This window comes from Lates calcarifer, linkage group LG17 (assembly GCF_001640805.2).
Source record: "Lates calcarifer isolate ASB-BC8 linkage group LG17, TLL_Latcal_v3, whole genome shotgun sequence".
Taxonomy (NCBI): Eukaryota; Metazoa; Chordata; class Actinopteri; family Centropomidae; genus Lates; species Lates calcarifer.
The window spans coordinates 21,326,317-21,353,894 of NC_066849.1; the positions used below are offsets into that span (position 1 = coordinate 21,326,317).

Here is a 27,578-nt window from a genome sequence, read left to right on the forward strand (position 1 = left end):
AAAAAGACAGCACATACAGATAGTGTGTTTGTGGAGTAGATAAATACTCCCGTCAACACTGCTATGGAACTGTCAGTAGTGGTTGCTATAGCAACAAAATGTTCACCTGAAACCAAGTGCCAGTGGCAACGTTTTGTTTTGTGTAATCTATAACAGAAAAATACAATCAATAGTGTTTCTCTGGCTGTAATTTTTCCAGCTGTAATTTTTTTCTCCAAGGTGTCAGTTAATTTGACAGACATAACTGATGCTTACAATGCTTCATGTTGCCATGGGTATCTTTAGAGTGCTTGTGTGTGTATGTAGCAATCACATGACCATTGCAGTGAATAATTAAGCAGGGATACCATCATCAGCGGAAATGATGTCTATTCTCTGTCCTCCGAGAATATACATTTATGTGTATGTATTTGATTTTGTGTGCGTGCGTGTGTGTGTGTGTGTGTGTGTGTGTGTGTGGGAAAGAGTGAGAGAGAGAGAGAAAGAGAGAACGAAAGTGACCTTGGCAACCCTTTCTTTCCCTCTCTCGTCTTTCTCCTTGAAGGAGAGAGGAGGAGGCGGTGAGGAAAGGAGTGGGAGACGGATTTCATTTGATATCTCCCCCCTGCTCAGGGAATACTCCCTCTATCCTCTCTCAGTCTGGTTATCTGTGCGTCTTTCTCTTTGGTTTACAGCAGAATAAAAGCTGCCCTTGGAATTAATGGCTTGGATCTTTGTCTCCATTTACATGTAATTCACACATGATCTATGCAGGGATCATGGATGGATTTTATGGGGCTGACTGCTGCACTGTCTGTGACCTCTATGAAACCTGAATTAGTGCACTTAATGATGATATATAATAGTATACAAACCCTAACGTCTGCTCTAGCCTGTTAAAAAGTCATTTTCCGCTTCCACTTGTGTAGTCTCCTTGTTAACACAAAACATACACAGTAGAAATGTTTCAAGGAGACTTTTAACATCCTCCAAAGTTCTTGATGCTACTGCCAGAGTTACGTTTGACTGAACTTCTACCAGCTGTCTCGTGCAATGGTGTTAGGAAAACACTGATCAATACTTTCCCTTCTCCTCTTATAGCTGTGACCAGGAGATAAATTGGCTAGAAGTTAAGCCAGCTTGAACACAATTAAATCGGATCTCTCTGTGGTACATCAGCACCATGTGCTTGTAATACTGTGTTGCCTCTGTACTATCCAATGAGTCAGAAATACCTAAACAATAATTATGAGATTAAGTGAGTGGTTTAACTGCTTGCTTGTGGAAGTAGAGGAGAGGAACACACTCCATGCTGGGCAGTGAGCTTTAACAGGACGAAAGAGAGAGAGGAAGAGTCATGATTAAAAATAAGATTTTAGAGAGAGAAAAGAGAGCAGGAGGCACAGGAGGAGACAGTCAAAGAGAGAAGACAATAGTACTGGACTGGCAGTGTAAGTGCACTGACAGAGTGTGCAAGCTGTGGGTGAAATGAAATGTTTCCTTTTTTGTATATTAAGTGTCTGTTGACAGAATGGCAAAGAAAAAATATATCTTGCTGTCTCTCTGTCTTCACTTGTGCATTTTTTTTAGTGCGAACCAGCAATTAGCTCAACAAGCACCACCTGTGTCACTGAGTGTGACCCATTTAAAGGCCCTGCAGACCTACACAGGTGTTTTCATTTATTCTGGCTGATTAGACCTCTGCTCAGGTTGAGATAGGGGACAGTGAGGCTGGTTTGTGAGGTCAACACAGTCCAATGCTTTAAAAAAAAATATTAAGGTGTAAAGATGCAGTCCAGTGAAGGATTGGGATTCAAATGCCAAAGGAGGACATTATTATAGAATACAGAAGTCTGTGAGGTGATCTTTACAGGACTACGGGTTGTGCATGCAGGTTTTATTTAATCTGAAAACGTTTTATCAGTGGTGTAACAGTTTGGATGATATTGAACACATTGTTATGCACTATAGTAAATACAATTCAGAGTTTTAAAGCATTACTGAGTGAAGGTCAAGCATCCAGGGAACCCAAAAGTCAGTTGATGGGTTATATTCTAGAGATACAATGATGTAACCTTACTTTTTTTTAACCAATCAGTATTCAGATACTTGGACACTCATAAATAATGTAGGTGGTGGTTTGCAATTCGACAATAAACCCAAAGACAAAAAAAAGAAGGTGTAGATCTCCATTAACCTTTATGAAGACTGGGAGGAGATACATTTTCTTCCAGTCGTGAATTGTTCCCATGAGGCTTGTCACTGTCCAACCATTTTGACAGACATTATTTATTTTATATTCTCATATTTACAGCTACATTGCAGAATTATACCTGTAGTGAGCTGTAAGGACAGTGGTAGATATTAAAGACAGTAAATATGCAGTATAATTTACAACTTAGGGACTGCTGTTGCTAGCTATTCCAGGACTCTCAGTTAATGCTCACAACCCTACAGCTATGTCTTGTCCCTTCTTCTATTAGCCACATCACACAAGTACATTTTGCCTGACACAATCCAGAGAAGTTCTAGGTGCAGCAAAACAGCAAAAACAGTAGGGTGAAAGAAGCTGTTGTATACACCCATGCTGCTAATGAATGTTGCATTTCACATCCATACTTAATACGATTTTTTATATGTGCAGTTGTGTTTCATATTACAGGTTCTTTAAGAAGCCAGACATACCATCTACAGTCCCCACCATTTGCAGCTCTAGTGGTAGCAGAGAAAAAGAAACTGAAAAGAACTGAAATCATTTCAGTTTTTCCTGCAGTTAAAGTCATCAGAGCTAACTTGTTCCTCATTGAAGTGGAGTATTATACAGTTTTCTGTCTTTTGACTGGTTGAAAAATGACTTCGGCATCTCAGGAGACCTCCTGTTGGAAATGATTAAACAGTAACAATGAAAGAATAAGAGACGGTGTATCTCAATGAAAACTCAAAAAAACTGCGCTCACATCTTGTTTTTTATTTAACAGAAAGCGGAAGCCCCACAACATTAAATCTACCTCAAATAAACACATACACACTCAGATCAACACACAACTTCAGGCTGGTACTAAGCCACATTTTTTAAATCCTTCTTTGATGGTTTCAATCTCTCCGCTTTTTGATAACCTCATCAATCATCCGGAATCTAATCCTGTTTCCATTCTTGTAATATGTAAATCTTTCTGGCACTGGCCCAGTGTTTAATAGTTGTTTTTCCAGGCCCTCAACAACACCTGCCCCTCAGGCTGTCTTCACCAATAGAGGAGTGTAGTGGCACATCTGCTGTCCATCCATCATCACCTTTTTTCCAAAACCCATGTACCCATACGACAGAGGGTACTGCTACAACAAATTACTGAGTACACCTCTTTTTTAACCATAAATTACAAGTGTTGTTTATGTCCTCAACACCTCTAAAAGTTGCCAGTTGAAAAGAAATATACCACATCAGAAAATACAAGGTGCAGCTAATGCAGCCACAACCCTCTGACCAACACTTTCTTCATCTCAGTTCACCACGATGCAAAAGTGATGGATTATGCCACAGTCGCAACCGAGTGGAAAATCAATTTTCCCCCGAGAAAACGTTTCTTTTACATACATTATCATATTTCACGCTACACGACACAGACAGAGAATGTTTTATTTTCAGATGTTCGATTTCGCTCAAGGCAAAGCCGAAATGGACTGGTGATTAAAAAAGTGGGAGTTGGTTAACGAGGTGAGGAAAATTTAGAACTTCAAAGCAAGAGCCGGGTGGCACAGAGTTGGGGAAAGAGTTTGTTCCCAAACAGCCTCTGCTGCTCATTAGAAGAGAATGTGAAGAGGAGAGAATACAAGTTGGGTTGTTTCTACCTGGATGTCAGATTACAAAAGCAGTGCTGGTCTGAAATCTCTTTACATTTTCAAAAATGATATTCTTACAAATCTCTCTGAGTGGACACACTCAATCTTCTAAATTCACTTAACTCAGAAGAAAATTAGCATCTTTGAGGATGTCCCCATTTAGTCAGTACTGTATATGGAGATTTTGAAATCAAGCAATTAGCAAAACAAAACAGTGTTAGATCAGCACGGCTTACAAAACAACACATCAGAAACAGATTTAGTAAATGAATCAGCAACTGAAAATAGATTGGCCCAAAACGAGAAAACAAATCAGCTGAGTGTCTCTGTGGAGTCGGAGTGGATACATGCCAGAATCCACAGATAAACAGTCTTAGAAAAACAAGGTTATCAGATGATGAATATATCTCTGTTGTACAGGTTAGGATAATAATATGTATACTTCTGTATCAGAAAAATGTTTGATGCAAAGAATATATATGTAAACTGTATAGACGATGTTGGGCAGCTCATATAGTCTGAGCACATCCATGGCTTGGATGGGAATGGCATTCTCCCAGTTGAATCTAAATGTTGTACAAAACATGAGCAACTACACAAAATATCAAAAGTCAAAGGTGCAGGCTTACCCACAAAAACCTCAAGGAGAGGAGTCAATGACAACTTCAAAGAAGTATTTCAGTAACACCTAATTACTAAGCATAAAATTCTGCTTCATGTGCCGCTAACGTCAAGCAAAAGCTGAAGACTATGCTTTGTAGAATACTTATGACATATTTAACAGTTATGTTCAACTTCAAATACGTTCCGTAACTGTGGTGCTGTGTTGTGTTTTGTTTGTGAATTTTCTGCAGCTCTGATTTGTGTTTCTTGATGATCATAGAATAAACCTACAATATTATTAGATTATCCAGGATACTCTGTTTCTGTGATGGGGAGTTTTGAGCATATCATTCAAAATAAAACTTTCAAATGGAAATTTGCAGTGGTAAAACTGGAACAAACGGCACCTCAGTATGCTTGTTTGTATTTTGCATTCTACTAAAGATCCCTCACAGAAATCTGGATCCACCCCATTAACTGGATCCACACCAGAATTTAATGGATCCTTCCCTGGCCCATGTCCCATCTCTCCACCAAGTTTGATATAAAATGGTTTGGTACTTTTTGCGTAATCCTGATGAGAAACATACAAACCAACCAACAGACCTGGATAAAAACTTAGCTTGGCGGAGTGTGTGTGTGTGTTTGTGTGCGTGTGTATGTAAAAAATTTATGGCATTTCTCCATATCATATATTATAAGAGTAAACAAGAAGGCATCTGAACAGCATTCCACTTGTTACGGCACATATTTGGTCAGTATGCTTCAAGGCCTCAACCTTTATCTTACAGGATATCCATGCGTATCAAACATGCTTGACAAAGATAATCTCACATGTTCATCATGGCCACAGAAGTAGAAAGCCATTGTCTCATGGCCCTTGTCTCCACTGTGAAATGTTTGCTTTGGCATCAGAGAACTGGGAGTGCAGGGAGGTTTCCATATAAACAAGCAGAGGTCTTTGCTTGAACATCGTCTCTCCCTTTTCACCTCCTTCTCTCTCTCTGTGTCTTTAAGAAGAGATAAGCTTTTGGTCTTTTCTCCAGCTGGAATTTTGTGTTACTTACTTATTCCCAGCCCACACTTGTTATTGCAGAGATGGATGGCCTCTATTAGACAGTGAGAGACAGAATGAGGTGAGCTGAGTAGGGGGTTTAGCTACACAGATGCAGGTAGCTCCCGTGGGACATATTGTTTTGATAGGTTTGGGGGTCGATGACATTTTAAAATTCAGCTACAGTGAAAGTGGGGTGGGGGACGTTGAAATGATGTCCCCATTGTTCAACTAAGCATGTCCCAGATCCTTAACATCTGTGTGGGAATGTGTATTCCTGCAATTTGTGCACATGCTGTATCTTCTCAAACCGGTGTAAATGTGGGCTATCCACCCACTCAAACACATATGGCAGCTGACAGACAGACAGACAGACAGATGGATGCTGCAGCAGTCGCAGCATCTCCCCAGTATCTCTGGGGCAAATAAACTACACTGCTGTCAATATGAAAATCAAGTAGCTACATTATTTTGCAGCAGGGCTGAAGGAGGGTTGGTCAGGACCCAATGAAAATGCTTACAGCGCAAGATCAAAAGCACTTAAAAAAAAACAAAAAACTTTGCTTAATTAAAACGATTGCATGGACGTGATCAGAAAGACAAAAGTGCAGGGAAGCAGCACAGAAAAACTCTCAGAGAAATTAATGGAAATTGTGTGTTTAGAAGCCCCCTTTGAAAATACAAAATATACCATACTGACACCCCAGCTAATGATATCCTGGCTGGCAGCAAGACAGGAAGAAAATTAAAAGCCCTGTTGTCAAAATGAGTCCAATCTGTGCACTATGGGTATGTCCAATAATTACATCCCCTCATCTCCATCTTGTCTGCCTGTCATTTCTCCTTCCCATCCTTCTTTAGTATGTCATTACATCTCTTCTATTTGCTTTGATTCGTTGCACTTCTCCTCAAACACCTTGTTTTTCCCCTTTTCTCTCTCTGCTTTTTGGCTGTTTAATATCCCTCGGTTCTCTTTTCTGCATTTCTCAGCACTCCCTAATTGCTTATTTACCATCATGACCATCAATTATAAAAATGGCCTGATCACAGCTCAGAGTGGTACAGTGAAATTAAGGTGAGCATCCTGGCACAAGGGGTGATGTTAGAGGCTTGTTGATGTAGGCAGGGATAGCAGGGAACATGCATCTTTCTACTTTTTCTGTTCTTACTTGTTCCTCTTTGTCCTCTGTGGGATAAAGGGCCACACTGAGTTCCCTTCATTGTTCTGAATCTTTGGCATCATTTTTGAGTCTCACTCCAAGTTCATCTTGGTGAGCTCACCCATCCCAGTTGTGCACCAGGTCATTTTTGGTTTTCCGTTTACTCCCCCCTGTCATTTTGTTCTCAGGATTGTACGTCAGTTCATTCAATAATGACTTTTTAAAGGGGGAATAAATGTCTCTGAGCTGGTAAGCTCATTAACACGGTTGCTAATAGGACAATTTCAACTTCAGCTGTTCGCAAAGTTTATTCAAAAGACGTAATTATGCTGCATAAATTGACCTCTGTCTCATAACTGTCTTGAAACCATTTCTTTTGTGGAGCAGTTGAAGGTGGATTTATTTTAATTCATTTATTTTATATTAACAGGAGTCCCATTGTGGATATCTACAGATTAGGTTTTAGTAAAGCAGGCCATGTACTGCTGTAATCATACGATTGGACCACTGTCTAAATTTGATGTGGCAACCCTGTCTGCTGGAAACTACATTCATATACAACTCATTTGCAATATGTTTTGAAGGATGTTAATGAAATGGTGACTATGGAGTCTCTCTTCAACTTCCTAAATGCTTTCTTTACTATCAACAGTCTCCACTGGCATCAGAAACTTGTAAGAGTAAGCACAAGCAACCAATCACAGCTCGTCTGATCCTCATGAGGTATCTCTGTAGATTTACTGGCCCCAACACATACATACAGTTTTTGATTTAATACACATCAGCTATGGCAGCTGTGTATATAGGCTCTGTAGCTACAAGAAAACCTCTAAATGTAAAACTATAAATCAAGCTTTATACTCAGACAGACAAGGGGTAAATAAAAGTGGACGACATAATGCAAGTAATTAGCGATGATAGCCTCCTCCAGTTAGGACTCTCTGGCTCCCTCAAACGTCAGCCTAGTTCTTTGACTATTCCTAATTCTCTTATTTCCCACAATCACTCTGTCACTCTCTTTATCCATCACTCTCTTCCTACTGAGGCTTATTCAGACTCAGATAATTCTTTTATTTGTGGCAATAAAATAACCCCACACATAAAGAATGGCCAGTCAACATCTCTATCGTCACATCTGTCGCGGTGAACCCGGCAGGCCTCATTCCTCACGCTTGTCCAATATCTTGCTACTGCTCTTTGTGCAGTCCCTCTGCCTGCAGCGCTCTGCTGTATTTAGTGTGCTTCCCAGTGTGGCAAGACAGATAATAGAAGAGGAGGAGTGAAGCATTGAAAGAAATACAGGTGGTGAGACAAGGAGGTTGGAGAAATGAAAGGGTTCAGCCCTGACTCTTTTCTTTATAGCCGTAGGCAGCTGTTGCTCTACAATGCCAATAAACAAACCTCTCCCCCTTTGGTTGCACTTCATCCTCCAGATTAGTTTGACACTGGCTTTTTAAGATAGGGAACCATGGAGAGTGTCAGGCAAGATAAGAGAACGAGTGTGACATGCAAAGAGGGCTGTGAGCCAAACTTGAACCCTCGATTTCACAAACATGGTAGGAACCTCAGCCAGCTGAGTCACCAGCACTGCCTCCTTCTACATCCCCTCATCCTTCTGTCTAGCTTCTCACCATCTTTTTTGAATATTTCCTCATCTCGTCTCATCAGACTGATAATAAACACAGAGAAGGAGTAAAATGCCCGAGTCCAATTTTTTTTTATTTTTTTATTGTTGTTGTTCGCATGTTGCTGGAACCAGACCAGGAACAATTTCCCACAAAAGACAGTTTATTTACCCAAAGAAATAATTTCCATTATTATCAATTATGCAAATCCCCAAAGCCATTCCTGACATGTGGCCCCAGTTTTTAAAAATTCAAAGCATTTTGTTTGAATTATAAAGATTTATGTACATGCTATTTTGTGGTTTTCCCTTTTTAACTCAAAGGAAAACATTACATTCACACAAAGGACTCCCTTAGGGCAGATAAAGATGGGTCCGCTTTGTGTGAGCAATACTCAGTGGTCTAGAGTAGGAGTATTGCGGGCTATGAGATGAGTATATGTTGTATAAAATGATGTTTGTCTCTATAACCTTTAAGCCTCTTCACTGCATGATTATGGCTCACATCTCATTTCTGTGAGGCCCTTTCTTGGTAATCATAGCATTTTGTTGTCAAATCTTGTAACATGTAACACATTACTCTTACAGCGTGAACACCAACAGAATATATTTAACCCCTTTAGCATCAACACACCTCTGACCCACAACACATCTCTCACCCCCTCCCATTTTCACTTATGTAAGTAGAGATTCCTGGGAATTGTTCAGACAAGGTCGCGACCCCATGTAGCTTCCTTTCAGACTCAACAAATTGCCTGTGCTGTGAGAGAGCTGAGGCAGGCTCCTGGCTAACACAGCTGTTTTTCCACTTGTACAGTGTGGCTCACAGTATGCTCAAATGCGCCTGGAGGAACAAATGTAAAAGTAAATCTATGGCAAACAAAAGAATTACTGAGTGTAATTTAATCTATTGAAATTCTTTATCCTCCCATTTGGGCTTAATACAGCAGCTTCTGTGTTTGTTGCCATTTTTCATGGTTCCTAAGTGAATATCTTGAGTGTTATTTTCATATTTCTGACCATTATTATTATAGGCCATGATAACACTTTAGTAAAATAACCAGAAGGTATTGTTTTTGGCCGATTGAGCAAATGAAAAATCATAACATTGATCATCAGAAATCACACTGATCACTGAAAATTACATTTTCCCATATATCAGCCCTGCTCTTTGATCAGCAACACTGTTTGCACAGAGTGCTCCAAATTAAATTACAAAATTACAGATATCCATCGATTACTGTTGCAAACAAGTTAAAATGTTCACAGACAGCAAAGTCCTTTTCCAACAAAACATCTGATCTTGCAGCACAGTATCCATTTGCAGTGACTACAGCCTCATTAAACTTTTTATGGTTGTTTTTAGGCACAGCACTTGGTCAGGGCTCGGAAAGGTTGTGGTTTGGTGTAATACAGAAAAAGTTCGCAGTGACTTCAGACACAATGTGTCTATTTACATTTAACCAAAACCACAATATCTACCTAACTTTAAACAGAGTGTCTTTGTTGCCTAACCTAACCACAGACAGGACTGTGGACTGAACTCTGGCGCTTTGTAAGCCCAGCCACCTCCCACTGCTGCTGTTACTCCATTCATTCATTAAAAAAAAAAAAGATACCAGTGAAAATAACCAAGCTAGAGATGATGTTTCCTGCAAAATGTATTGTTGTATATAAACAGAATTTCTTGGAGACAGTGTTGTCCTTGCAGCTGTTGATTTTCCTTATGTTATGAGATGGAAAGAAACCAACTTGCAAAGAGATGGTTTATAGTAGTATTGTTTTGATCACAGCTACAAGGCCAATGTTTCCCATTGTTGCTTGTATATCATTGCATTTGTTTACATGCACAACTTACAACTATCCCCCTATAGACTGGAGGGCGAGACACACTGGCTGACTTTCTGGTAATTGTTTAGGCTTCAGTGGCTTTAGGGCTGATTCATAGTCGGGAATAAACACAGAGATATACCAACAAAGACAGAAATACAAGATGTACTTCTATAAAGACAGTAAAACAGATAAAAATAACAGACTCATAAACACAACCTCTCAACTTTGTTCCATGTTCCCTCTGTGCTCTCTAGCTGTGGTTTCTTGGCTGCAGTGATTATTAGTGATATTAGAGCCCAGCCTGTAGTCTGTGTAGTCTCTCGCCCCCACAGGTCAGCAGAGTTGAGCCCTACAGGAAGAGGCTGTCTGTGGGAGAGAGCAGACTAAAGCCACAATCAGGTTATTGCTTAGCCATGCTTCACCCATACTGAATGATAAAACTTTCTCTCTGTTTCTTTTCCCTCGGTCTCCGTCTTTCCTCAAATCCTTTTTTTTTTTCCTCAGGCCTCTGCATTTTAGTTTTCTCCAAGTTTTTTTTTTTTTTTTTTTCAATTCTACACTTTGCTCCTGTCCTCCCAAACTAGATCACCACAGAGAGAGGGTAACATTGAGTCACACTGGGTGATAAATAAAAACAGATCTCATAGGAAGGGAGACAGACAATGGGGGAAACTAATGCCGCAGTTCCACTCCTGCCATCAGCCACTGGAAAGTTCCTTCTTCTAAAAATCAATGAAAGCTGATCACATTGCGATCGAGCTTCGGATGCATTGTTTCACACCTGATGGAAACGTGCAAACTCAAATATTGCCAGGATTAAATTCCTAATGGCCAATGCTCATCTTCATCTCCATCTAGTGCAATGAACCAACAAGGAATAAAATTGATTTTGTTGTTTTATGGTCTATTGACTCAAATAAAAAAGTCATATAATGAATGGAATCCACATAAGCTATCATGCCCACTTAAGGAAAGGCTGCAGCGCTTTATCCAAAAAAAACAAAAACCAAAAAAAACAATTTACTTCAAGTGCTTGGCTGTAGGTTGTTACTATATTGCAGTATTTGTAGCTTAGCGTTTGTTTACATTTTCAAGAGTAAAAAACACCAAAGCTGTCGTTATGCACGCCTCTGACTGCAGTACAGATGCTTCCCTGCTCTACTTCTCTTTCAAAACAAGGCTCCCTGTGGCAGCTAGAGTGACACATTGTTACATTTAGTAGAATTTGTGGGTCATAGTGACTCTTCTGGGGCTCCGATGAGAGCCTGAAATGACATGACAAAACCAGGGAAATGTGCTGTTATGAAATACAAAGGAAAGCATCTGGGCAAGTCAGAATGCATAAGAAGCGAGAGAGGCATACAGAGGAAGAATGTGGCTGAAAACTAGATTTGTGTCTCTTGTGTGTCTTTTCGTTCTGCTCCCTGTTGTCCGTCCAGGCTACTTTTCTTTCTTGCATGATGACAAGGAGGCCTTTTCTCTCTGCTTTTGTTTGTCAACCTGCACATTTAGATACGGATTACACCTACATATGGAGAGGAGAAAATGATGGAGGATGAGAGATGACTAAAGTAAGGTGTGCAGTGTCCCCATGATTGGAGAGGGAAAGTAGAGGGCAGCACACATGAGTTTTTATAATTCATTTTCTCACTATGTTCAATTAACAACTGTGCAAGAAAAGACTGCATCTTTCTTCTATCTTTAAGACCATTTATTCTGTCTTGTTTCTTACTCTTTCATGCTTTCTGTTGCTTTTTTTCCTCATGCACACACACACACACATGAACATGCACACACATCACTGACCACAGTTCAGGTCATTTCCACTTGAGCAGTGAGGTGTGTACTGTGGTGAGTTCAGTGGGCGTCCGTTTCAATGTATAAACAGTCTTTTCCCTGCCTGAAGGCCTTATCAGCAACTGGCCTTCCTCAGGATGTCTGCCAGTCCTGGCCCAAATACACACACACACACACACACACACACACACACACACACACGTTCACAGTGGAAAATCATGGTCATAGCTTGACTCACTGTTTTTCCATCTTGGTAATGGATATTTATTGTTATATGTGAGCTGAAATTGAAATTTCCTCATGCAATGCTTCAAGTATTTATTTAGAGTCAGGGTGCAACCCACATTAAGTGGATTTAGCCTGCAAATAGTGATACTATAATTGTAACTGCTTCATTTGCCATGACTCATTTTGCATCCTGACCCTCACATTTGAACAACTTGTTGTTTTCTTAGTGCAATGTCTTGGTGGCAGGAGAAATTTTGACTTACTGCTCAGTTGGCAGCCGAAATGACAAGAGCTGTACTTAATTTCACTCCTGACTGATTTTTAACGAGATCTTAACATTAGAAAAGTGTTTAGCGCTAATACCATGTCATGTCACTCTCTCTCATGCTCCCTCTCTGGGATACACAAAGCAACATATTCTTATCTACAAGAAGAACAGAAGATTTGACCTGAGAGGAGAGGTTTTATGGAACTTTTGCAAAAGCTAAAAATTCAGCAGTATCTGCCTGCAACACTTCATCAAAGTATATATCTTGTGTGTTGCTCTTAGCTCTGTGCCTGTGATTTCCTTGAAGGAATGAGAAAACAGAAGAATGAAAAAAAAAAAAAAGATTCATGAGGTGATGGCCAACGATATCACCAGTCGGTGGTGCAAGGTTAGTCTAGACTATATATGGTCAGGAGCTACAGTTTTACTACTTCCAGGCAACAGATAGTTGATATTGTGTGTGTGTGTGTGTGTGTGTGTGTATCTAAGCAATGATGTATGGCTTCAATAATACATGCACATAACATATGTTCAAAACACTGAAGAACGATCACAGTGTAAATTAAAGTCAGTTTTAAAGACATGGTGAATGTCCTGTGCTGAATCTTAAAAAGATCGCTGTTCAAAATATATATAGACTATTTGCTGATAAATGAGGCACACTCTACAACCATGAAAAGAATGGCAAGCCTAAACATTGATGTACCGCCAAATAGGATTTAACAGAAATGTTATGTATCCCCAAGGAAAACATGGTGTCATTTGTGAATAATTGTCTATTACTGGTACGGGATAAAAACTGGATTTTTTTCTTAAACATGGGCTCCCTGATTTTCAGCATCTTTGTGAATATCCTCCTAATTCTTAAAACTCAATTCTAAACTGTCTTATATTTCAAAACACCACCACATTTGCATTTGGGAAATGTGAGCTTACCTTTAAGGTATAAAATGGAAGCAAATTACATTACACAGCCTAAACAAAAGGTATACATCCTAAAACTGATCGTGTGTTAATTACATTTTCTATTGTGTGTGTGTGTGTGTGTGTGTGTGTGTATGTAAAGTTCATTTTGAGAAGAAAACTTTAATTTCCAGAAGGCCTCAGGCTGTTGGATGTGATGCTTCAGAACTGTGAGCTTTGCCAATAAAAACAGTTATTAGTTTTTCGCACTTGCTCCCACTCAGACACATTCACACACATACTGCGGACTACACTCTCACAGATAATTGTGTGTTGCAAAACTTGGCATAAATGTCAAGATGCCAGAGTTCTAAAACTGCAACAGCACACGAAATTATGTTGCGAGACAAACTGTAGCAGGCATTTAAAATGATTAGCAAGAGTAAATTCCTCACAGTATAATGGAAAATTAGATTAATTGCTTTTCCCAGAACTGAGATCATTTAAAAACGTGCATGCAAAGTCTAAATATTTGACAGTGTAACTTGATTTTAGGTGAGTTGAAGAATTAGTAGGAGGAAAACTTATTTAAGTAAGGCTGATGGTGAGTGATGACTGCAGTGCCTGGTGGTGCCCACTAACCATTAGTTATAATTATATCCTGCATATTACAAATACTTTTGTTCGCTGAGTGTTTCTTTGTATCTCCCACAGTTGTGAAAACACTCTGCATATGACTTCGAGCTGTTACGCTGAACTATATGGTTATGAGCTGTGGAGTGCAGCAGTTAAAACATTTTTAGGTTTTCACACTTACACACAGCCAGACGTATTTAAACGCACACATTTGCAGAATACTGGGGTACCAGACTTGGCAAAACACTGCCTGTTGTTATTTTAACATTTTAACTGTGTTTTTTCACCCACACTGAAGCAGGGAGACTGCTTATATACAACAATACATCGTGTTACATGTTCCCACACAGGAATGTTGGACTGCTAAATTAAAGTTCTGTTTTAGAGTACAAGTTTCTGAAGTCAGGAGTTGGTCCGCAAAGGTTTCCACCTTCACCATTACACCTAGTCCTGCATGTTGAGGTGAGGGCACCTTGTGGTTTCTTTAGGCTGAGTTGACTGGGCCTCATTAGCACAACCTGGATGCTCATCTGCAAGGCCTTGACAGAGGGTCTCAGTCTCCAGGCAAAGTCACTTTTTCCCCACTGTAAGTGATTCACAGGGGACTTTGATCACTCTGAGGCGGCTCATTTGTTTCAGCTGAAGTGCTTGTCAGATGGTTAAACAGTCTCTAAAACTCCATCCGCCCATGCCCTTCCAATGTCAAATTTGGACGGCTGCATCTGCCAGTTTTTAAACTTTCTGAGTCCAGCAATCACAGGCTACTTCACACAGTGGTGAGAAAATACATGGGTTTTTAAGTGAAAGCGTGCACCAGTATCCCCATGTTTAAATGATTATCACACCTTGCTCCTCTCTAAAGCAGACTTTTCACCCCTTGTTCAAGTGTGGCCATTTTGAACAGCTATAAAACATATGTGCTTTCAGATGTGGTCAGAAAGCACAACATACAAACTACTTTGTTTTGAGCTTCACCCAGCTTTTATGCCCTTATGGCATTTGCCTTGCTTTGTGATCCTGCAACCATGATGGAGGGGGTCAGTGTAAAACCCTGTATTACTGTGGGCTGCTGCACCAATCCACCTGTCGATTTCGTACTTCATCTTACTCGCTCCTGAATGAAACCGAGATACTTGAACTTCTTCACTTGAGGCAGCAGCTCACTTTTAGCTGTTGTTTGTCTCAGTGCACATCATTTTGACATCGCATTTTCAATTCTTTTAACATAATGATGAATGAGATGGACAGACAATGTCTAACTTCGACACACGCAGAAATACAAGAGAGGGATGAGACTCCAGAAGTCCCAGGGGTCTGAGGTAGGATCTGATCCCTCCTGACAGGAGACGGTTCATGTGATCGGCAAGAGGGAAGCTTAACCCTCTAGGCCGCATCACATCCTCTTTCAGTCCGCTGCTTTAGATGAAAGGATGTGAGCTGATTTCATGCAGTGTGTTAGACATATAGGGAGAGGGGAGGATTTAGCCACTGAAGCTGTGAACATTGCCTGAGTTTATGTTTGACAAAAGTACTTTATGCGAGTGAACACTCTTAAGAAAGAAATGTTGTCTTCTTTTCTCACTTTTGAAAATACAAAACACACATCACACAAGATGTGAATTTGCTGTTGGGCCAAAGAAAGAATGGTCTGCATACTGAGCACTCCTTTCAAGCTAGTGCTACAGACCAAACACAATATTTAACTCCTGTTCATGTCAAGTCAGACCGTAAAGCAAAGTTACTGAGCTGTGCAGAGCTGTCTAGGTGCTGTCTGTGGTTTATGGTCCACTATGTCTACTTTCTACTTATTAGCTCATCAGCAGTACAATATGACTCTCCCACACATCCTCACATGTTCTGCTTCCCTTAAACTTACTTAATCATTGCAAACAGCCTCATCAAACAAAACAAACTGATTTATGACACAATTAAAGTGCAAAGTAGCAGTTAAGCTATCAGCAGTATGAGTATCAACTCACTTTTCTTGCTAAATCATCCTCTCAGTTGTTGCTGATGTCATGAACCCAAAAACTTATTTTTCTCCCTCCAGTCTTAATTAAAACGAACCCTTTGGCCTCAGAGAATATCTACACACACTGGTTTGATTTAGAAGCCTGGCATTGCTACAGCTGTGCCATATATCCACATGAATATTTCATGTACTGCATATATCTTTTCACTCACATGGTATATCAAGCCAAAGTGTACAGGCTATATTTTTTACAGATGCTGTGTGCTTGCTGCTGGGCTGTTTTAGGGTAGATGTTTTGAAAATGTGTTCCACACACACACTCTCACTAAAGGTAGTGGTGGTCTGAGGGATTGGTGCAGGAGTGAGATAAGAGATAGGAGCCATTAGCATGGGCAATTAGCCTATTTAAAAGGCAGTTAATTATTTACCTCATTTACACTTCAGAGCTAACTGGGCTAGCCAGGGTTTACTCATTAGACTGCATTCGGTTATTGAGCTGGACAGAGCTAACCAGGGGGTTTACACTTCAGATTTCACAGAGATAATACCTACTACAGCGTGGATAGTCTGATGCTTTTGAAAGGTACTGTTGATCCAGTGTGGCACTTGACCTGGTCAAAGCAGGCCACATGTGGCCCGGTGGCAGCACAGCAGGGGTTGACTTAAAGTCTTCCAGTAATAATTAGAGTGGTGCGTGGTGGGAGTTCACTGTAGGGCACTGTAGTGTCCGCAGGCAAAACACATAGACACTAACACACATGCACATAACCTAGAAACACACATGGGAGCACACACCAGTAGATGCATGAATGAACACAGTCTCTTAGACAAAAAGTAGGCATACACGCACAAACACACAGCACTGCTTCGTCTCCCTTGTGGTCATTTGCACTTTAGGAAATTCCAAACGTTACACACACTCACATCTACACACAGCTAAAGTTGCTGCACTATCAATACATACAGAAAGACAGTGGTGGTTGATTACCATGTTGGTGTGTATCTGTGTTTCTGTTTGCGTGCGTGTTCTCTGTTGAACCCATTTATCTTTTTGGGTGTAATTTTTTTCTAGGCCAGTTGGTTGCAGTGGGCATGCTGGTGAATCTATCACACTAAAAGAGCCGATAGTCTGACCAGCTAGACAGCCTCTTCTCTTCTCCTATCTTTCTTCTCCTCTCCTCTCTTCTCTTCTCTTCTCTCTCCACCCCTTAGCGCCATCTGCCAACACCTCCACCCCTTTCCCACCCTTCCTCCCTCCTTTTTTCTGTTTTTTTCCTCTTTCTTTCTCTGCTGAGGTTAAAAGGGAGACAGGGTCAGTAGCACTCACAGAAACAGAAACAGGAAGGACAGGAGGTGAGAGGAGCAGCATGGCAGGTGAGAGGCAAACCACCCCATGAGAATTTACTCCTTTCTTCTGACTCATCCTCCCATTTTTGTGTTTGCTTGTGCTGCTTCGTTATTTTCTCTTAAACCATTAACCTCTCTCATGAACAGTTTGCTCTCTGGATTTCCCTTGTTTTCATCTGCCATAATTTCATTTTGTTTACCTCAATTGCTCATCTTCTCTCCTTTGATTTACTACACCTCTCCTCTCTCTCTTTTCGCACTCCCTCTTTCCCGGTCTATTTTTGCAGGGTAGAACGCAGGTCTCATGTGTTTGCCTGGGATGTGTGAGAAGGAGTGTGAAAGATGGAAGTGTGTATGTATGTTTGCAGAATGTTAGCACTCCTCTCACAGCTTTGGCAGTTGACACTGTGGAAGGAGTAAGTGGGCAGGTCGGCAATCAGGCAACACACATGCATGCATTCAGCCGTTCACAGCCCCACACACACACACACACACACAAGCAATACAGTGGCAATCAGCCAACTCTTTTTTTCCTAGGCAGTATTTTAATGCACATGCCACATGTCCAGTTTGTGTTCTCCCACATGTATGTGTGTTTTTATGAGTGTGCAGGCGAAAGCTGAGCTGGAAGGCTGTCATCATGCTATGATCAATAGAGTATGAGTTGTGTTGATTTCTTCCACTGATTTATCCTGCCTGTTCTGCAGACTGTACTGCGCCACCATCGCCTGCCTGGCTTGGCTGGCACTCTGTTGGTGTCAGGAGGTGTGTGACTGTTTGGGGGAATAAAATTTGTGCATGCACAAATGTCCTATTTCATGTTCACTCGACTGTATTAGAATTTCCTGATTACATGCAAGTATGTGTGTGTGTGTGTGTCTTCAATTTTGGCTATGTAAGTAGAAAGTAGTAATTAATGAGCAAGGGGACCCAGATTTATTTATAACTTATGTGAGAACGTGTTAACACATCATCTCAGACTTGCTTACACTGTACATTTGAATATTTTATACATGTTTGATGTTTGTATGTGTGTGTGTGTGAGTTGTTTTTACCTGTCACAGCAAGTGAAAGTAGATGTAATGTGACATGGCAGCACTGTAAGTGATCTAGTCTCCTATGTCAACATACAGCTCTCCTTTTCCCTCCTCTGTCCTTTGCCACATTTCTCCTTTTTTTTAAATCTTTTTTTATCATCCGTCATACATTCCTTCTTCTTTCTCACTTATTTAACAGGTTTAGTCCCCTTTCTTTCTGTTGTTTCTCTCCCTTTTATCTCTTTTTAGCACCCTTAAACAGCTCCAACTGTCAACACAGGAATAGTCAGATAGCCCATGTGCTAATTAGCGGTAGCAGTTACTTCAACACCCTCATTAACTTCTATGAGCGGAAGTAGCCATAATGCTAACGTAGCTGCAGCTAGAAGGGGATGGCTGTGTGCTCCAATGAATAATAGATGGTGTGTCACTTCCTTTATCGCTAATGAAAGCAGGCAGCTGCTCCTCATGCTGAAATACCACTATAGGGTGTGAGGAGAGATGTCTGAAAAAAGGAAAATGCTTTTATTCTCGGTATGGAGGGATGTAGAGATCAAGCGAGAGACTGATAAGAAAACAGTTGCAGGGAGGGCATGGACGTAAGGGTTATCTGTCCTTTGGCAGGCCAAAACAGGACAGGGGTGGTAACACTAAAGTCATGTCCACAGCTAAGGCAGATAAAGTTGCAATGGCATCCCCTTTCTTTTTTGTACTTTCCTCAACTACTGCTTTCCACCACCACCAGCAGCTTTTTAAAGATACTCTCCAAAATGAACACATATGAAAGAGGTCACCACCTTTCAGAAACCTTTCTTCCACCTGACACTCTTTGTATTTAAAAATAGTCAATCGTGTAGGTGTCATATATGATTGAGTATAAAACTGTGATTTGATTGAGGGTCTTAATGCAGCAGTCCAGGAATTACTACCTTGGATGGCAGGCACCATTTATGACTCCGTTAAATCACTGTTTTATACTCATGCAGTCACCCAACAGGAGAAGGAGACTGTGTGTGTAAATGGGAACACCTGGAGTGTGTGTTCAGCTACAGTGTACTGAAGTACAGAATTAACAATCACAGAAAGGTCAGAGGTGACAGAACATAGCTGTAAACGTGTAAAACAGTCTATAAAAACAGTCTATTGACTTGATCCCAGCCCAAGGACATTTGTCGTTAAAATGTTATATGGTAGTATAGAAACATTTAGCCAGTTTTGCAGAATAGCAAACCAAGCGTTGAAGCTCTAATTGCTGTCATGACATTCTCATTCATTTCTAGATTTCAATGGAAAGCCTCATTCAGACCCCCATTTGGCTGAAATCTGATTGGACAAACCTTGGATAGTTAAAGTTTTAATCATCAGCGTGGTGTAAATCTGAGCAATGTTGGGAGCCCAACATGGTCTTGCTGAAGGGTTCAGAACCATGTGTCAAACATGCAAAGTGATTCTGCTGTTGATATGTTGGGCCATGTTCACAAAAGGCCTTCACACATTTAAGCGTGGTCCAAATAAAGGGCTTGATATAACTGATAGTGAATGATGATGGATACACACAGACAGTGGACATACAAAGAGTTCTCTTTATATTATTCTTGGTGTCTGCACATAGGAGGATGTGTTGACACATTTGTCTGTGTACAGTCTGCACATACTGCCCTAAATTTTGGACTGCATGTGGATGGTCAGACTTGGACCTTTGCAAACATGGGCAGATCACAAAATATACATCACACAGACCCCCCCCAGCTTTTCAGGCTTTTGTTGCTCAAATTTTAAAGAGAACAACTTTTGTTAAATTGAACAACCAGGCTCAGAGCACCATGGTATTCTTCACTCTATTCTTCACTGCCATTGCTTTTTCACCCGCATGTAGTCAGTGAACTCAGTTTCTCTGAAAGTTTTTCTCTAAAATGCAGGAAATGAAGCGTTCAGGTGTGTTAAGATGACAACTTCTTTCAGCCTACGCATTACATGGGGCAGCCTGACACAATAGTAATATCTTTCAGCAGCATCTTCAGATTTTTTCCACATTGCTCAGAGAGATACATTGGAGGTCAGCCTGCACATGCATCCTGTACTTTCTCCATCATCTTTCTAAATATACAATGAGTGGAATCCTTGGGCTCTGTGGTGTTTTATGTTCTTACAACTAATTTCCTTGCGTGGAGGCAAAGGAAACCCGCAACTGCAAGTGAATAATAGAAAGATATACTTAAGAGCCATCAGTTTCTACCTTTTGGTCTTTTTTGTATAAAGCATGAGTCTCTATTGTTTGCCCAGAGCATAGAAAGAAAATAATTTCCATTCAGCAGCCAGAAACAGAACATAATGTTTAATGTGAGCTAAAATAAAATAGTGATAACAGATTTCTTTTCAGACACAGACAATTTTTTTGTCTCTTTTGGGCTCTGCAAATAACTGATAACCACCTCCACCACCACTGGAAGTAACCAGCTCTTTAGTTTATTTTTTCTGCATCTTTCACTATTGTACTTTGAAGACAACGTCTGCTCATTATAGCGACATTAAATTTCATGTTTTACTCAAAGATGGATTCTCTATCCAGTACAGCCCATAACCTTAATTTGCAGCTCCTCACAGAAAAAAAACGGACCTATAATAAAACAGTACTACTACTCACTACAGCCCTGCGGAATAATTTTGCCACTGTTTAATGAAGCCCGTAGACAGACGCTCCCTCTTTCATTTTCTCTCTGGGGTTGAGAGCCAGATGTTGTTTAGCACAAAAGGGAACAATCTGGCCCCTGCTGAATACAGAAACTGTCACACTGGACTCGACTAGATCATACTGGATGAGGACTGAAATGAAGAAGTCTGGCTGATGAACTAGAATGGACCCGACAGAACTGGAGTGAAGAAGATTAAAGGCAAATTAGCCTGAGAAATGTATTCTAGTAGTACTGCACTGTTGTAATGTACTATACATAGACAAAGATAATCTTCGACTGGAGTGGGATGGAATAGACTGTGCTCAAATAGCTCCTATAGAGCAGAGGGATTGATCTGTTCCTGCAGAGCACACACAGACTAAGCTCTGCGATATCAGATAAATGTCTCTGTCTTCATGATGTGGATGCTAACAGTGTCCTTCATTCGATCTGGTTCAGCAATCAGAAACTTTCCAGTTCCCAGTTGTCTTGTCAGTGAATTTTCTCAATTTTCTCAGTTCACTGCTCTGGAGCAGCTCCACGCTGTCGTATGTCATTATGCAAAATTGTCATCCACACCTGCAACTCCTTAGATTGAACTAATTGCACCATCAGCTGCGTCCCCCTCTCACATTTGTATCATAGAGAATGCTCCTGGATAACAATCATTGGATTTAATCAAATCTCCAGAAAAAAGAAACATAATCGATGAGTACTTCAGTCATTTAAAGTGAGTCTTTAGCTGGACGGTGGCTAATGTTAATGCTAAAAGATTGCCTAATAATAGCACAAGTGGAAAAGAGTCAGGGAGCTGAGTATGGCCAGTAACAGAGCAACATCTGTCAGAAATTTGCTTAAATTAGCCACCTTAAGATTTCAGACCATGTGAAGCTATAGCGGCAAAACCCTTGAGTATATTGAAATGTGCACTGGTGCATTTTATTGCTGATGAATTCAGGTTTTATTTGTCAGAAGAAGACTGTATAATTTCCTCTTTCCAAAGTAACATAGTCTCGGTTCAAATTGGTATGAAAATAGCACAGGACAGACTGTACTGTGTATTGTGTGCTTTTAAGCAGGTGTACCACATGTAGGTAGCACAAGCACGGTCCCTTGTAATGATCCATGACACCAAATTTGCACATGCTGAGACACCCACATTTCCTCTATTTTCATGCAGTCACATTCTTAGCAAGTCATCCAAATAACAAAAAAGCCCCCCCACAAAAAAAAAAACAACTCAAAAATAAAAAAAGACAGCTGTGTAGCACTGTAGGCAGAGGTCTAGCTCCTCACAGACAGAACAATCACAGTTGATTGACTAACAGCAATAACTCTTCTGATGTGAATGAGGTAAACCTGCTCAGTGAAAGCTTTTAAATCCTCCAAACTTGCTGGATTCAATTGATTTCTTTGGTGAGGAGAGCAAAACAAGACAGAGAGTGGTGGTTGTGGTGCAGTGGCTAGAGTTTGAAACTGCTTGGATTTTCAACATCAACAACTTTAAATATGTCAAGTGGCCTTAAATGTTAAAAAGGGGAGCTTTGAACACCAAAATGAGGTCACAAAATAATCTTTTATTGCGGTGCCCCCATGAGATACCAGCCTTTTTCTGCTGTGCTGAAACTGCTTTCCTGCAAGATTGTGCTTTAGTAGGCATATAACTGAAGTATTTAGCTCTTTGCATATTTATCTGTATCCCTGTGCTTGTCTGCACATGTGCTCTTTCTCTTCTCTCTTTTGAATTTGTTTGTGTCTATCTCGGGCTGAGAGTTGGTGTATAAGCTGGACAGTCCTGCTTATATTCTCAGGGTAGTACAAGAGTAAACAGAGATAGCTGCTCCCATGTCAGGCCTGTGATAAGGACATGGGACCTGTGTTATTGTTGCTGGTCTGCCTCTCTTTCCCCCTGCCCTGCTGCCGCTTGCAGTTCCTCACTGCTGCTTTCACATAGCTGATGAACACTCCTATTTAGAGCTGCAGCTGCAGCCAGTGCAGTGTGTGTGAGAGATCATAATGCTTTCATGCACAAGTTTTTTTTTCTTAATGAGATGAGTCTGAGACAGAAAATTACAAAAGGAGATCTGGAAGAGAGGGAAAACATTAACAGTAAACCCACTCTGCATGTAGGAGATATGAGTGTGTGCAGCTGCCACTCCCATCGCTGCCTTGTTTTTTTTTCACTTTCTCACCCACTGTCTCTCTCCCATCCGCCCACCTCCTGTCCCCTGCTTGTGCTCTCCAATCTTATTTCCTGTTGGCCTGTCTTCTGTCTAAGCCTGCTCTGTGTCAATGTATTAGACTAATTCAATCTCCAGTACACAGGCACTCCAATGTAATGACCCGTGACATTCAATTAATGCTGTTCCCCCTTCTCGATAGGTTGGGTCAGCAGTAATTTTATGTCTGTGTGTGCATTGGTCTTGGTGTATATGTGTGAATCCATGAGTGGGTGGATGTATGTATAATCTGAAAAGGATGGCAGTCGGTGTAACCTTGCTTCATATCATCACATGCTGTATACGTTAAACTATCATTATCTTTGGCTTTGGCTTACGTCTCTTCCCCACCGTAGTGTGTGATTCCAAAACCAAAACAACAATACTAATATGGTAGAGGTTTCCATGCTGATGACATGTAAAAACCCCTGGCTGTCAGTATGAGCTTATTTACTGTACCCTCATTACTCCCATCCGCCAGGCTTCACATTACCTATGTCATCGCCTCTTGCCCAGCTGTCACACTTATTGAATTGGTGTTGAGAGATTGCTGCGTGTCCTTTAGGGGTTATGTGCATGTGAGATACTTGGACTGTGTTTGCCGCTTGAATATAGTGACTCAACCTGACACACATATTAAAATACATATTGTAAGCAATGTAAGCACATGCACATAACCAAACAGTGACACACAGAGAGTGACTAAATTGGTGCTGACACACTCACAAACACCATTTTGGACACACACACCCATGGATTCCTTTTAGCCTTGTGTAGCCTGTAGCAAATACAATCAATTTGGATTAGCATTGCCTTTATGAGCTTTTAGCTCATAGTCATTATGTCTATAATCCAGTGTGGATCATGCAACATCAGTGTCACCAGGGGCTTCCAATATTTTATCACTAACTTAACCTGGATAATCTACTAGTTAGCATGCTGCAGTAACACTGTCTGCATATACAAACTCATGCATTCCCAGTGGATGTTTATAGACTGATATTATGGCTCATTATTTATGGTAATCATCCATATTACCCCACTGAAGCTCATCAAATACAACATGACTCTTCTGTTGCTCTGAGGCCTTCATTAGCCACACTAGCATTAGGAGTGACTTTAATTAAAAGATGAAACTTTAAAAATCCTCACAACTGCACTGTAGGGTAGGTCAGGTAGACTCTTTCTCATTAAGGAAATTCCTTGCAGTTCTGTCAAGTCACAGATTGGTACTGTGGCTTTTTTTTTCTCCACAGCATCATGTTTTTTTTGCCACTTCTGTCTGCTCACCACTTCCTGCCACATCCATCTGCCAGATTTAAGCTTTTGTTCTTCATCTCTCTCCTCAAACTCTTCACCCCATCTCTATTTCTTCTTATATCCTCTCTCCTTTTATACCTCCTCCCTCTTCCGGTCCCTCCTCCATTCTACCTCTGTCTCTCCGTTTCGGTAATGATCTAATTAAGGAGGGTTTTGTTGCCTGCCCACTGTGTGTAATTGCCAGCGGGGTCTGCCTGTACTTCACTCAGCAATTACGAACAGCATTCTTCTGCTCCCAAATCAGCTAATTAAGCCTTAAGGACAGCGAGCTGATCGTAGTCGCATTAAGCATCAGAAGGAGTTAGGAAAGCCTGTGCTCTCTTCACTCCTGGGACACACAGTAGTGGATTGAAGAATGGTTGCCATGGTAGCAATCACACAGTGTCAGATCCTGTGCAGTGGCTGTCAGTCTGATGATCTGCCTGTCTCTCTGAATGTGCGTGTCTCTGTCTTGTCTGTGTGTGTGTGTGTGTGTGTGTGTGTGTGTGTTTTCATGTGTAACGTAAGCAACAATTCTGCTCCAAGTCACCTATTCTTTTCATTAAAGCTCTATCTATGATGACGGGACAGAGGCCAAATAGAGCTTGTCACAGTTCCTGTTTAGGTCCCTGGGTGGACTGGCTGTCATTTTGATTGATTACATTGCCAGCTCATGTAATGCTTGCCTTGCAATATGTCCCTACTCAGCACTGCAACTCAACACACAGCTTGCCCTGTGGCTGGGACTACTCCAAATTACTGTATATCAGCTAAGTTCTGTGTTGTACAAACACGCAAACATTATCTAAACATACTGCAATGGAAGTCTTAATGCAATTTCACTGTTTAGTTCAATTGCAGCGGTGGGTCTGTCATATGCAAGAGTGTAGGTAACTTTTGGTAATAACATTTGGTACAAGGTCAGTTGAAAATTGTCAGAACTGCTACAGAGAAAATGCCAACTTGTTTGTGAGTACTGAGAGTCTATGCGTTCCAGTTTTTTTTTTTTTTTTTTTTCCAGTATCACATACTTTTTAGAGATAAAGGAGACATAGAGGTGTTCCCATTCTTTCTCCAGATATCAAAGCAGCCATTTCAAATAGGAAAACTTCCTCTTAGGAGAGAGTTTTTGTATTCCTACAAGGCTTCTTTCAATCTTCTTTGAGTGTAAAAATAGTATCAAAATACAAAATGAAATGACATATGATAGAGGAAACACCACCAAAGTAAAATGGCTTGAACTGTTGCATTGTTATTTGAACTATTTGCACCATAATATAGCACCAGGTAAAATATCCACTGTAATTTGCAACTCAATGGCAAAATAAAATACAATGTATGAAAGCCTGGTGTAGAAAAAAGCAAAATGTGATGGCTTGGCTTTAGTCCACCAGGTCACTTTGACCCAGAGGACAACACGAGGGTTAAGCACAAGAGATTTACTCGAGAAATTAACAGAGAGCAAAAATACTGCTGAGTGGCCAAGAGTCAGTGTACGCCATACAAGGTGAAACAATCTGGGAAAGAATGAGAGGAGAGCTGGGGGTTTTTGTACAGGTGCTGATTGGCAGATGAGAGACAGGTGTAAAGATGAGTCAGGTGCCTGATGAGCTGACCACACCCTCAACACACACCGCCAAATTGAGGGAGAGGAGACAGAAGGGAATGCAGGAGAGAGAGCACAGAGAAACACAAGGAAAACCTGGAGTCTAAAACTAGAGCCGCGATATAAAACATAAAACTCGATCTGTAGTATCTGTTCTGACCACCTACTAAAAATAATGAAAATGCTAATTTACACCTCTAAAAGTACCTCACATGTTGGAGTGGCACTTATTAAACAGAGCCTCTGGCACTTGCACATTATGTCGCTTATGTAGCAGATATTTTCTCCAGTGACACAAATTTGCATGGAAATTGTGTGAATAATGTGTGCCTATTTGCTAAATAGCCTTAGAGTTGATATTTGGCTGTAAGGGCATAAGTGTTCGTTTAATATGGATTTGAACTGTGCAGCTCACTCAAAGCTGGGCGAATTGCCTGGATTTCATTATTAGCATTGGATATTTTATTAGGAAGGTTTACATAAGCCCTTAAAAGTTTTGACTTCCCTCACTGGATTGTTTTCTATCTCACTCACCTCTACTCTGCAGTAAGCTCATTGTAAAAAATGGGTACACGGCTCTGGTTTCTTGGCTTCTTCATCTGGAACAAATGATACAAAGTGGCACCAAATGGAACGTATTCCCCTCTGTGGGCCTGTCAAGGGCCGTGTTGACTTTAAATGGCTTATAAAGGTCTGGCTTAGCAAGGCAAATGAAATTACGTTAATGGACATAATGGCAGTGGCGTTCCCTTCATTGTTATGTTAATATTTTCTGTTATTGGTAAAGCAACTTTATCTTCAGTAGAGTAGCTGAGACTGCACAATAATTAACTGCATATTTACCTTTTTATTACAAGTATGTAAGTTGTATTTGAATTATGAGGAAAAGTATAATTCAAATACCTTTCACCACCTTAGTATATCAATCTGGACTGTTTGCACTGCTGCTGTGCTGTTTACTGAATAATGCAACTACTTGTGTTTTTAATAAAATGTGCTGTTTTTGAGCTATTAACTGCTACATGTACATTAGAGCTATATCAAAAATCGGTTTAACTTAAAAACAGTTGTAATTGTTGTTTCTTAGATTAGATTGACATAAGTCAAATACACATAAGCATATTTCCTGTATAAGCACATAAGGATATTTCCTGTATTTCCTGACTTAGTGAAATATATAGTGGATTGTGGAGAACACATAATCTCAATAAAAGAAACTTTTTATGTTTCAAGCTGCACATTTTCTGGAGCCTTATTCCACAAGGACCAGACACCGTTTTCCTTCCTTCATTTGAAGAAAGAGTTCTATCATTTTCCTGTAAAAATCAGACACACCAGAGTGTAGAAGTCAGTTCTGTTCAGATGATAATGATTTACAATATTACACTTTCCAAGATTGCTCTCTCATTTCTGTTTTATCCAGGCTGCCAGCTCCAACTGTAGCAAACACAAGTCGATGACTGAGAACTCCGCCTCCCAAGATGGACAAGAAGAGTGGTAAGTC

General features: G+C 40.6%; 1 protein-coding gene across 1 annotated transcript in view; it reads left to right on the forward strand.

Moving 5' to 3' along the window:
* The window catches only part of kank4 (KN motif and ankyrin repeat domains 4), a 71,124-nt gene that overhangs the window by 22,783 nt on the left and 20,763 nt on the right, over positions 1-27,578 (forward strand). Inside the window, 1 exon segment of the mRNA XM_051077119.1 lies at positions 27,498-27,571. Within this exon segment, the coding sequence (XP_050933076.1) occupies positions 27,556-27,571 (16 nt within the window). The 5' untranslated portion in view covers positions 27,498-27,555.